The sequence below is a fragment of the Eumetopias jubatus genome, unplaced genomic scaffold, assembly GCF_037043125.1.
Source record: "Eumetopias jubatus isolate StellerSeaLion01/CBP00866 unplaced genomic scaffold, mEumJub1_p1.0 scaffold_3, whole genome shotgun sequence".
NCBI classification, from domain to species: Eukaryota; Metazoa; Chordata; class Mammalia; order Carnivora; family Otariidae; genus Eumetopias; species Eumetopias jubatus.
This window is the reverse complement of record NW_028274809.1, coordinates 132,996,035-133,008,808: the sequence shown is the minus strand read 5'-3', so window position 1 is coordinate 133,008,808 and position 12,774 is coordinate 132,996,035. Positions and strand designations below refer to the sequence as shown.

The following is a 12,774-nucleotide window of genomic DNA, read 5'->3' as shown; positions in this document are numbered from 1 at the left end:
AGATTTGGGTACAACAAAAAAAAGTTATCCACAAGAAGTTATGCAAATTACTAGAATCAATTTATGCCCTTGTAATTTTACCTACCTCTCCCACTGTTCCTCAGCTGATTCTTTCTCCTCTGTCCCCACCCTAATTCTAAGGCCACCCTTGGCTTTAAAGAGGCATCAGTTCTAATACTTGAGTGCTTCATGCTCACTTCTACGACTATACGTGTTACAAGACTTAGAAGGGAAGTTAAGAGTTGATACACCGTTTAAAGAATGATCAGTTTGGTAGCTATGGTACATAGTTACCAAGATGCATAATTTTTAATAAAATTTATTCTAAAAACACATGCAAGTCTGATCAATAGCTTCAACTTGACATATGCAGCTAAACCTAAACCCAGAATAAAGTAATCAATTGTGCCTCAAGAACATGATTTATGTAATGGTGTACATAAGATGGGTAAGGTAAATTAGGGGGCTGAAGTTGGTTGAAAAACCTTGCAGATATGTGTACTCATCACAATGAATACTTCCTACTTTACAGCAAAGAACTCAATCTTAGAATGAATGTTAGCTAGAGACTTTAGCCAAGCATCTGGTCATTGGAGCAGACTCAATGACCTTAAGCATTGTCCTTAAACATTAATTCTCCACTCCACCACCCACCCCACCCCCCGCATATAACTGAATGGTCTTTGGATCTTTGGGATTTTCAGGAACCATGTTTCATTTTCCATGCATTCAAATACTGCTTAATATTTGTTTAGCACACCAACAGATTTAGTACGTCTGAACCACATAATGTTCTGAAAGTAAACATGTATACATTGACCACTAAAAGACTCCTAAAATTAATGATGCTCTAATCTCTCAGGGTCATGTGTTACGAAGGTTGACATTAACACAGTGGTGAGAAATTTTTAAATATTCTCAGCCTCATGATGTGACCATGCTGAACACTCTCCCGAAAAGAGTAGATTATAACCCAATACACCAAGTTGAAAGAACGGTACTTCCAACATTACGAGGAAAATACAGGCATAAAAGACAAATCATGTGGGATGCATCCCTGATCATTTCCCCACATTTAATAAAATTATATCCCAAATGTAAACACTAAGCAGACCTTCGAAATAATCTGACCAACCCTTCCTCATCTTTGTTTTCTTGGCTCAGCAATGGATGGATGTGCAATTTTAGTTGTATTTTTATTACAGAGCATATATCTTAGGCAGAATTCTACCACTTAGAAATGTAACCACTCCATCCTTCACAGCAACAACACAATAAAATATCTGGTAAACTCTAGGCACAGTTTCAATACTGAGACTGTTTAATTGTGGCACTCTGCCAAGCACCATATGTAAAAAGACCAGCATAAAATACAAGGACCAGTAGTGTCCCTGCCTTTAAGAAGTTTATAATCTACACATTTGAAGCTATTAGGAATTAATAAAACATAGTAAAATGATTACTTGGTGCATAATTAACATGACATGCCTTGATCCTCTCTGCTCAGTTAACCTACTCCCTTAAGTGTCAACATCTGCTTCAAAAAAGTGTATTCAATAGAGGAAATTTCAAAGTCACGGTTTTCTAAAATGGTAGATTCATTACTCTAAATGAATTAGTTTTCCATCCTTGTCTTAACAAATTATCAAACTTAGTTAAAACAACACACATTTATTATCTTACAGTTCTGTAGGTCAGAAGTCTAAAGCTAAAATCACTATGTCAGCAGGACTGTGTTCCTTCTGCAGGCTTCTGGGGAAGTCCATTGTCTGGCCTTTCCCAGCTTCTAGAAGCTGCCTGCATTCCTTGGCTTGTGGCCCCTTCCTCTGTCTTCAAAGCCAGTAGCACCAGGCTGAGCCCCTCTCACGCTGACATCTTCTGGTTCTCTCTTCTGCCTCTCTCTTCCACTGTTAAACAGCCCTATGATTACATTGGGTCCACCTGTATAATCAAAAAAACCTTCCCCTATTTGAAGGTCAGCTGATTAGCAGCCTTAATTTCACCTGCAACCTTAATTCCCCTTCGCCATGTAACAATATATTCACATTGTTGGGTGTATTGCAGGGGGAGGGTGGCAGGAAGAGAGACACATTACTCTGTCTGCCTATCACATATATTGTCCAAAAGATTTCTTGATAGAAATTTTAAAGTAGGGCACCTGGGTGGCTCAGTTAGTTAAGCGACTGCCTTCGGCTCAGGTCATGATCCCGGAGTCCCGGGATCGAGTCCCGCATCGGGCTCCCTGCTCAGCGGGGAGTCTGCTTCTCCCTCTGACCCTCCCCCCTCTCATGTGCTCTCTCTCTCTCATTCTCACTCTCTCAAATAAATAAATCTTTAAAAAAATTTTTAAAGTAAAATATTAATTTCTACACTCAAATTGGTCAGTCTCAAGGTCTAAACAGGTATAAAAATTAATAAATCCCTGGGATTGCTAGAAAACTCTTACAAAATGAATGTTTATGACTTGTGTCCAGATACTACAGTTAATAGATACTGACTTACCACTTATGAAAAAGTACAATAATCACACTTGTATATTTTGATGGGTTGTTGATGTTTCTCGGTTTTCATCAGCAATGCATACTTTGTCATTAGCTCGAGTAGAAATATTCTCTAAACCTTCATTTGATTCTGCATATTTCTGGGTGCCTATCCCCTCTCCTCCGAACTTTTCAGCACCCTTAGTGAAACCAGGAGCCTCTTCTTTTTTTTCTTCCTCTTTGGAAGTAGGAAGTTTTTCCAGGGATTCTACTACTTCGTTTCTCAAATCATCTTCAGATTCTTCAAAATTCCTGGAAATAAGAGGTAAAAATTAACTTTATGATATCAAAACAATGAAAAATAGATAGGAAAGGTAGTTTCCCTTCTCACTTAAGCAATTTAATAGTTGCATTTTCACCCAGGTAATGAATTATTTATTATATCAGCCTGGCTTTCCAGACTGATTTAAAAAAAAAGCCATTGGGGGCGCCTGGGTGGCTCAGTTGGTTAAGCGACTGCCTTCGGCTCAGGTCATGATCCTGGGGTCCCGGGATTGAGTCCCACATCAGGCTCCCTGCTCAGCAGGGAGTCTGCTTCTCCCTCTGACCTTCTTCCCTCTTGTGCTCTCTATCTCTCATTCTCTCTCTCTCAAATAAATAAATAAAATCTTAAAAAAAAAAAAAAGCCACTGGGATGCCTGGGTGGCTCAGTTGGTTAAGCAACTGCCTTCAGCTCGGGTCATGATCCTGGAGTCCCAGGATCGAGTCCCACATTGGGCTCCCTGCTCAGCAGGGAGTCTGCTTCTCCCTCTGACCCTCTCTCCTCTTGTGTTCTCTCTCTCATTCTCTCTCAGATAAATAAATAAAATCTTTAAAAAAATAAAATAAAAGCCATTATTGGGATAATCAGTATTCTGTTTACTTGGACCTGTGTTCAACAACCTTTATGATATTTATTAATACCCATCTATTCTTAAAAGGAGAGGAAGAGAGAAGAGGAAAAAAAGAATAAAACAGCCGCCAAAAAGTGAGCCCTTATCATACACCAGTGAGTGCCCTGAAGCACTTTACACATAACTATATTTCATCTAATACAACACTCTGAGGTAGACATTCTCACCATCAATTTATAAAGAAGCTGAGGCTCAGAGAGGTTAATAAAACTTGCCCAAGGTCTCACAGATACTGATTAGTAGGACTAGGAATTGAAATTGTATCTAATTTTATCTAAGACCTCAACATGGATATTCTTAGAAGGGAAGAAGGCAGGAGACCAGGAAAACCATCTCAATGATCCCTAATATTTACATGGCAGGTAAAGAGGCTGAGGAAGATCTGGTAAGAGCCAAGAAAGTGTTCATCATGGATGCCAAGGAGGCAGAGAATTTCCAGATAGGGAGCAGCCAAATGAGAGGAAGACAGAAATGACAATTGAACCTGGCAATTTCAAGGTAAAAGATGACCTTTGCAAGAACATTTCAGCATGCTATGTGACAGGAACCATCATACAGGAGATCAAGAAAGCAGTAGGAAGTAAGCTAGCAGTGACAAGGAGCTTAAACTCCTTTGAGGGGAGCCTGGATCTGAAAGGACAATGTTAACTTGAGAAGATGAGGGCAATGATTTTTTGGTGTTTCTCAAGAAGGGACAGATTTCGGCATGTGTATATGCTGAGAGAAAGTAGCTAATAGAGAGACGTTAAAAATATAGGAGAAGGACAGTAATAGGAACACATTCTCTGAGAAAGGCTGGGATGCAGAGTACCTGCACCAGGATGTGCTTTCAGCAGAAAGGGAGACGGTTTTTTGTCTGAGAAGGAAGACAGGGAAAGAGAAGGCAATGAGGACTCATGAGGATAGAGAGAAGTTATGGAACTAGACAAACCCATTCCACTTACAAACCACATAGTATCTCTGTGAAGGAGGCATGGTCACATGACAAGAGTGAGGTGGATGGGGGTGAGCATGCAGGGTGGAGGGTTTGGAAGGAAGCAAACCAGGCATAGGATTGCCAGATACCACAGAGGACCTCACTAAAATTGGAGATCATAAATTTGGGGTGGACCAGCAATTAGAGCTCCCAATTTGTTAAGCTATCATTCTTGAGGTATGTGCTTACATGAGATCATCCCTTTGTCTTCGTTCCTCTGTAGTTTAGAGTATGATGTGTCTAGGTGTGAATTTATTGTCATCGTTCCTACTTGGTTATTGTTTTACTTCCCAGATGCCACAATTTATGGCTTTCAATGATTATAAAAAGTTCACAGCTATAATTGCTTTGAATATTGCTTTTCTCCCATTCTCTTCTTCTGGAACTCCTTGTAGATGTATGTTGGACCTTCATGACTCTTAACTCCTCTTTCACATTTAATATCATTTTTTACTTCAGGTCTACTTGCAGTTATTAATTCCCTCAATAACCGTACCTATTCTGTTTTTAAACTGTCATTTGATTTCTATTAGTAGATTTTTTTCACTTTTTTAAGTTTTATTTGGTTAATTACCAGATCTTCCTGCTCCTTTCTGATAGATCTAGTTTTTTCTTATGTTTCCATTCCTTACTTTGATTAATTAATTTTAAATGTACAATTTAAATTATTATATAAATATTAAATATTCATAGGATAATTGTATTACCTGAAGTTCTTTATGGTCTAATTCAGCTATTTGTTGTGCTTGCTATCTCTCATAGTGGATTCTATTTTTAGTTGCAAACTCATGTTCAGCAGTGCCTTAGTGAGAAAATGCAGTGTAGCCTGGACTGAGGTTATATCCCTCCAGGATATTTCATATTTATGTCTTCTAGAGATCCCAGAGTATTATGATTTCTTACTATCAATTTTAATGTTGATTTATCAATATACATGTTTCCAGACCATCCAAGTGTTGTAAATTCTAAACCCAAGTAAAGGCAAATCTATGGTTATAAATTTCTCAGGAAAAATTCTTCTCCTAGAGATTGGGCCAAAACAGACAAGCCATATTACTGAGATTTTTTTTCTAGATCACCCTTGCACTGAAGTGTAACTCCTCAGTGGCTCCAGCTAGCAAGAATGGAGGGGAACACACTGAAGAAAACAAAATCTGATAGATATGCAGGAGGTGCACAGAGACAGAAAGGGAAGGAAGAAAATTTAAAAACAAAACATGAAACTTCTAAAACAAAATGATCCTGTAAACTAAAATTCCAAAACACATGAATAAATCTAATGGTAAGAGAAGGATAGGCAAAAAGAAATTTTTTTTTAAGTTGGACCAGAAACTAAGTCTAGATGGAATTACTTTTATGGAGGATTTTGATAACATTCTTAAAGTAAGTATGCTCAAAAAGGTAAATTAAAGAACAGCATCCATTTTAAAATGTCTTCAAATTAGTGGAAATAATTATGCAACACTGAAACAAGAACATATAAAAATATGAACAAACAAATATAAATCTTAGACAGGAGATATATAATCATTTAAATTAAAAACTTAATAGATGATACCCAGATAGGTTTGAAAATAGTATTCAAGAATTCACCTAGAATGGAACAAAGCGATGAATAAAAAATATGAAAGTACAATTAGTTGTTATTGGGGACAGATTGAGAAGCTCCAAAACATATCTATTTGGAGGACCAAAATGGACAGAATAAGAAAAGCAACACTTGGAAAAGTATGGGTAAAAATTTTCCAGAACTAAAGACAGTCATGGGTTCTCAGAAGAAAGTGAGCCAAGCAGGATAAAAAAGAAGTCCAGACCCAGACATACATACAACAGTGAAACATAAGAAAATAAAGATAAAAAGAACATTACGGATGTGCTGGGGAGAAAGTTAGCATATCTCTAGAGGGAAAACAATTAGATAGCAGTTTTCTCATCAACAGTAATAAAGATCAGGAGAAAAATCATTGTCAAAATTGTATACCCAACTAAATTACAATTAAAACAATAAAACAATTTTGGATATGCAAACAATAAGAGACAGGCACTTCCATACTCCGTCAATGGAAGTGTTCATAGGTGTAACCTCTGTGAAGGACAACTTGACAATATCCAGTTACAAACGTACAAACTCTTTGACCTAATACTTGGCTTTCCTGGGAATTTATACTGCATGTATACTACTATTTGTATATTATGATAGGTATTCAGGCTACAGTGGTAAGTGATAAAAGGAAGCTGCAGGATAGCATGTACGCTATGAAACTGTTTCTATAAAAAAAGAAAAAGAATACACACATACACAAGATCTACATATTGGCTTACAGTTTAATGGAATTCCTCAGGAGAAGTGTGCACAAGAGGTATATTCGACTGGTTGACTCTGGGAAGGGGAATTGTGTGGCTGAGGTAGAGAGATAGCAAGAAAACTATAAAAAGAGTGTAACTTCCGAATTTGAAGCCATGTGAGTATATTACCTATTTAAAAAGTAAATTATAAAATTTTTAAAATTCAAAGGACTCCAAATTTTAGAACTAATAAAAGAGTTCAGTAAGGATACAGGATACATCAATAGTGTTCTATATGCTAGCAGTCGCCAAGTTGAAACACAGTAAAAGAAAAACAACCCCATCAATAATGACAATAGCAAGAACAACCAAGTTAAGTGGTACCTCTATTGTGAATAAAATTACAAAAATGCTGAAGGATATTTTAAAAAACATAAAGAGATGCAGAGCTATACTATGTTCATGGATGTTCAGATTTAGGATCATAAAGATGTCAAATCCTATAAATTAATCAACAAATGTAATGTCATTCTCAAAATCCTAACAAAGTTTTTCATGACCCTTTACAAGAAAATGCAAAGATGTATGTGGTAAGTAAAGGGGAACAACAGCTAAGATAATTTTGAAGAAAAAGATACGGAGACTAGAAGCAGGTATGGGACTAGCCCTACCAGATACCAAAAGATATGGTAAAGACACAGTAATTTAGGACAGCATATCACTCGTGCAGAGATAGGAAACAATGCCATTGGGAAAGAACAGAGAGCCCAGAAACAAACCTTGTGTGAGTAAAACTTGGTCTCCTCAGCTAGGTCTAAGACTATTGTCCATATCTCAGCAACAGCCTTTTAACTCTCTACCAGTGCTCCATTCAGGTATCTGGACAGGACCTACTTACGTATCGTCATCGTCAGATCTTGGTTGTTCCTCATCTACTTCAATGCCAGAGGCCATTTCCATAGTCCCCTCATCTTCTTTAGGAAGCCATTGTTCTAATGTTCCCACTGTTAAAGAAATAACAGAGAGATTAAAGCCTCCCAGCCTATACACATGATGAGGGGTATATACCCCAAATCCTGTACTGGACATCAACCATGAAGGTAAAGCCTGTGAATTGTTTCCATTAAAACAGAGAATATGTCTGGTTTTTTCCTACATAACTTCAACCTTGCAGTCAAGTGTGATGTTGAGACAGATTTTCTTAAAATCTCAAAAACTAAAAGAGTTCACAAAAGAATTAATAATGCTGGCTTCTGAAGTTGGCTTTAAAACTATGTCTACATAGTCTATGTCTAGCCTACTTTTGACTCCCACTTTGGGAATTTTGCTACACATGTCTATATTAGTTAGCTTTTTTGGAATAAACCACCACATAGCTTAGTGGTTTAAAACAGTAACCATTTATTGAGGTCACTATTCTGCCGTTAGGCAGTTTGGGCTGGGCTTAGCTGGCTGGCTCTTCCTGTCTCGGTTGGACCCAGTCATGCATGTGCAGTCACTTGCCAGGCCAGCTGGAGGCTAGCTGGCCTACTGTGGCCTCTCTTGGGATGGCTTGTCTCTGTTGTCCACATGGTCTCTCATAGCAGGCCAGCTGGAGCTAGCTGAGAGATAGGTTTCAAAAAAAAAAAAAAAGCAAAAGCTCCTTAAATACTCAGATTTGGCACACCACTGCTTCAATTCCATCCTCCTCACGCACACAAATCACAAAGGCCAGTTGAGATTCAAGGGGAGGGGGAAAAAGCCATTTAATGGTGGAGGAGCTGCGAAGTTATATCACAAAGGGCAGGGATACAGGGAAGAGTGAAGGACTATGCTCATTTTGGTAACCTACCAGAATCTGCCTCGCCCACATGCACTCTGCAACCATCTGGTTCCTAGGGGGCTAAACTGTGTTTCACGTTAGTTTCCAGGAAAAAAAATCCCTACCCGCTGCTAACAAGTGGGATTAGAAATAGGAACTTTTCTCCAAAGATGCAATTAAAAACAAAGTGTGGCTATTTTTTGTTTGTTTTTTGGTAAACTGACTATTCATGCACATACCTACAAGTAGAAATTTTACCACGCTGTACTTAAATATTTACCCATTTTTAATCAATATGTGTCATCCCAAATCATAGCCTATATTATTCCCTACAATGCATTATAAAATAAATGAATTGATTGATGAGGTAGTCTGGCTAATTAATAGCAGCCTGAGTATTCCACTTGGTGTGGGAATCATAGTTTTTGTTTCCTTATTTTGGGAAGACAATTTTAGGAGGCTTTTATTTTTTTGTTTAACAGGATAGAAGAAAGAATGAATAGCTAACTATAGAAATGTAAATCAGCTGTTATCTGGATGTGCACCTATGATGTTACCAGGGCAACTATGTGGCCTGAAAACTTACACAAGAAAAATGGAGGTTACCTTCCCACCAAGGATCCCCTTGGAGTGGTTAAACTGTAAACAAAATTACTGACCTGAATTAATTATGCACACGTTAAAAAAAAAATACTTGTCCTTATCTCAAGAGTGTAGCTTTTACTAGTAAAAGTCATTGAAAAGAATTTTACAAAGTCTTGCTATTTTAAACTTAAAGTTAGGATAAATTAAATAGGTAGTTGATAAAGTTTCACTTTTCAATGGAATGCAGGGCTCGAAGCATGAAAGCAATTTATTTTCAAGGAGTTGGAAGTTTAAGCTAAACAGTGATGAAGGACATATGAATAAGGCTTAAATGTATGACCATAGCTAATCCTTGAAAGCCTTTATAAACTGTGTCTATTATACTTGCAATCAAAGTTATTAAAACTCACACACAGGAAGTCTTCAGAAGACTCTACACAGTCGTAAGAATTATTTTTCCACATTATAATTTCCCTTACCAACTTGATGGCAATACGAATATTGGTAATCACATGCCTCTGCATAAAGTAATCCTAAAAACGTGCTATGGTTTTATGTTCATTCATAAAGACGATGGCCACCTGCTAAGTTCTAGGCACTAGGGAGAGAGAGACGAAACAGGGTGGTAATCAAGACAAAGCTCTCGTAAGCCTACAGTCTAGTGGGGAAGAAAGATAATGAGAATCAGAAATTAAAGTAAAGCTTATTTTTATGATCAGAGAATTACAGTGTCTTGTGGGGTATTAAGCAGCAAAGCCAAACCTAGAGGATGCAAGGGAAACATGCTCAGATCTTTCTTAATCGTTTAAAACAGAGGCTCCCCATCAGTGGGGACACAGGCAAGAGTCTGAGATCCAGGTTTTTCACAGCAATCACTAAAAATTGAAATAAACTCACTACCGCATCTTTTTATGACATGAATTTAAATGATAAATATAGTGACAAAATGTCACTATTTCACGCATTTAACAAATATTGGAGCATGAATGAATTTGAGCGTGAGACTGAATATGAAATTGTCAGAAGCAGCTAACAGAAAAGGCAGGGAGAGAGTAGACAAACTTGAGGACTTCCTAGAATTTTTTGGATTAAAGAGAAGCATATTAATATAGTTACAGGGTCTTCCACTCATTCGTGCAAAAGAACACTTAAGGATCGACGTCATTCCAGACCCATTTACAAAGCCCCATCGGGTAGCACAGGGAAAAGCAGGGAGAGAAGAGTACCTGCCCTTCACCACCTCACCACCCACTATGATACACAGTGACAGAAATGGGAGGAGGCTTGTCAGAGGGAAACCTTGCAGGAGCAATTATCCTGGCAAAAGGAGGCAGGCATTCTAAGCCGAGGGAGGACTATCTGCTGGTGGAGAAATGCTAGCAAGCCTGGCTTTGCGATGGGCCATGCCAATCTTCAAGGTGCTCAAGAGTCTGCAGAGACTGATTTTATCCTGAGGGTAAGAGGGCATCTTTTGCAGGATTTTAAGCTGAAAAGAGATTTGGTCCGTTTTAGGAGGATTATCTAGCGAGGGTGCAAAGGGTAGAGCTAAAGTAAGAAAAGATGACCAGGGACAGGAAGTCAAAAGGCCAACCACAGTTAGAAGCGGAGTTCAGCTGGGGCGGGAGGGGTGCCAGCACCCTGGCAGGTTGTAAAAGAAAACATCCGCACTCTGCTTTGAACGCATCGTTGGAGGCAAATTCCTGTTACCAATCTCACTTGACAGATAAATTGCTCATATATGCCCAATGTAAAGCCATCCATGTAAAAATACGGCAAGCTCATGAATGAATTAATCGGGCATGACAGACCAAATGAAGAATTTTCTATGACTCTCTCCAAGAACCACAGGGACAAATGCAAGAAACATCATAGCCACCAAGTATGTCCCCACCTCAGTGTCTTGATAACCTGGCCTGGGATCCCAGCCCTTGGCTTCCAGGCCAAGCACGGTCCGCCCAAAGCTCCCTCCTTACCGCCTCCAGCCCCATCCTTAGGGACAAGGGCTTTCATCCCAGGACAGAAGGGAAAGGAGTAAAGACAATACACTGCTTTTTGTAATTTGAAGGTACTGGAAAGAGAGTCTCAAGAGCAGTTTCTCCCTTTCTCCCTCTCTCTCCTCTTAACTTTTAAGCAACAGTGTGATAACTGATAGAAGTCATAAGACCAAAGGATTTCAAAGGACTTCGTATGCTCAGGGACTCTGGCCCCCTCTCCTGCTCCAACCGGTTTTCTTAGTGTCTGCCACAGGCCTGTGTATCTGAAAGTCCTCCCCGCCTGATACATTCATTCTTCTGGACATTCTTGGAAGACGCAACTTTCACAAGGATTTCACAACGATTGTGAAGTTTAGGCTTCACAAGCTGGCAGACTCCCTCTTGGGCAATTGTCAGGCATTTCTCTGACAATATCCTCAGGGTGGCACATGTTTTCGTGTTGTACCTTTGCTTTGTAAGTACTTCCCAGCCTCCGTTACACCCAGGTTGTATCTCTGCCTCCTTGTCGCTTCAGTCTCACGTTCCTGAAACACGGGTCCCTAAGCGTGCCTGTACAGATGCTCCTTTGCCCCACCTGCCTGCCCACGGCAACCCTCCTTGTAGCAGTGCACACCTGCACCTTCCAAAGACAAACTCCCCCTGGGACGTGAATTCCCTCAAACTTTTGAAAAGGATGGCTGGCTTCCCATAAAGTAAACACAAGCATCATCTTGCTAAAAGTCAGAGACCAAAACAAAACAAAAACAAAAACCCTCCCCAAAACCAAGAAACTCTACGATGATGTATTTGCATTGCCTATGGAAGAGTAATTTGAGTCTGTTGAATAGCTGTCAGAAATATACCGTCAGGTAGAGCTAAGTAGTACCTGCTTACCTCCTACAAAGCCACTTGCCCTACTTATTTTCATCAGTTGTCAACTGATCCCATTAAAGAAAATTACCCCACTCTTCTGGGAAGCTCGAGGCTTTTGTTAGTGGTATCTGGAACAGGCTTGGACAAAGCAAATCAGCTTCCGAAGAGGCTGAGCCCTTTCCAGCTCTCTCTCCAGGCTGAAGGTATTTTTATCCCCTTTCTGTATTTACAAGTCTCCGACAAAATTCCTCAGGGGGCTGGTTATGTTCTTAAAAATAAACTGCGTACCCAATTCGCCTTCGTGGGCAGAAAACGAGCTACTTGTTAGACGTGCTGCAGCCAAAGCGCTCATTAAAGCTCCTGGCACTTCATGCTGCCACCGTCTCCTATTTTCTGGGATGCCTTCGGTCACCATCCCTTGGCCACCTGAGGAGGAGACTGTGTTACTGAAAATAAAAATGCTTCGTCTGACTTCTTATAAAATCACAAAACGTGAGAACCTTGGAGGTAACCTAATCCCACCCCTCGTGTAACCAGCAAGAAAACGGAGATAAGGTTTAGTGACTTATGTCACATGGCTAATGGATATGAGAGTGACTTGCTTTGTAAACACTTCAGTGTGTTAAATTTTCTATTCTGCTTACTTATTTTAAATTGGTTTTATTGTCTCATTGGCTTACAGTAGATTAAATTGTTATGTTTGCAAGCCCTTTCTTGCAAGTTTGGGGACTTCAGTGTTCCATAATGGTATAAATGTAAGTCATTTCACACACTTATAAATGGCAGTGATATACTTACATATTTCAATTTATAAAATGGGTATACATTTTAGCTCTCCCCCAGCCCC

The 12,774-nt window shown here is 39.2% G+C and overlaps 1 protein-coding gene across 1 annotated transcript in view; it reads right to left on the bottom strand.

The window, feature by feature from the left end:
• Positions 1–2,524: 2,524 nt before the first annotated feature.
• Positions 2,525–12,774, bottom strand: part of NEK5 (NIMA related kinase 5) — a 50,184-nt gene continuing 39,934 nt past the window's right edge. The window contains exons 20-22 of the mRNA XM_088021809.1: positions 12,216–12,353; positions 7,594–7,699; positions 2,525–2,792 (exon numbers count right to left, since the gene is read on the bottom strand). Coding sequence (XP_087877935.1) covers positions 2,525–2,792; positions 7,594–7,699; positions 12,216–12,353 — 512 coding nt within the window. The remainder of the gene's footprint in view (positions 2,793–7,593; positions 7,700–12,215; positions 12,354–12,774) is intronic.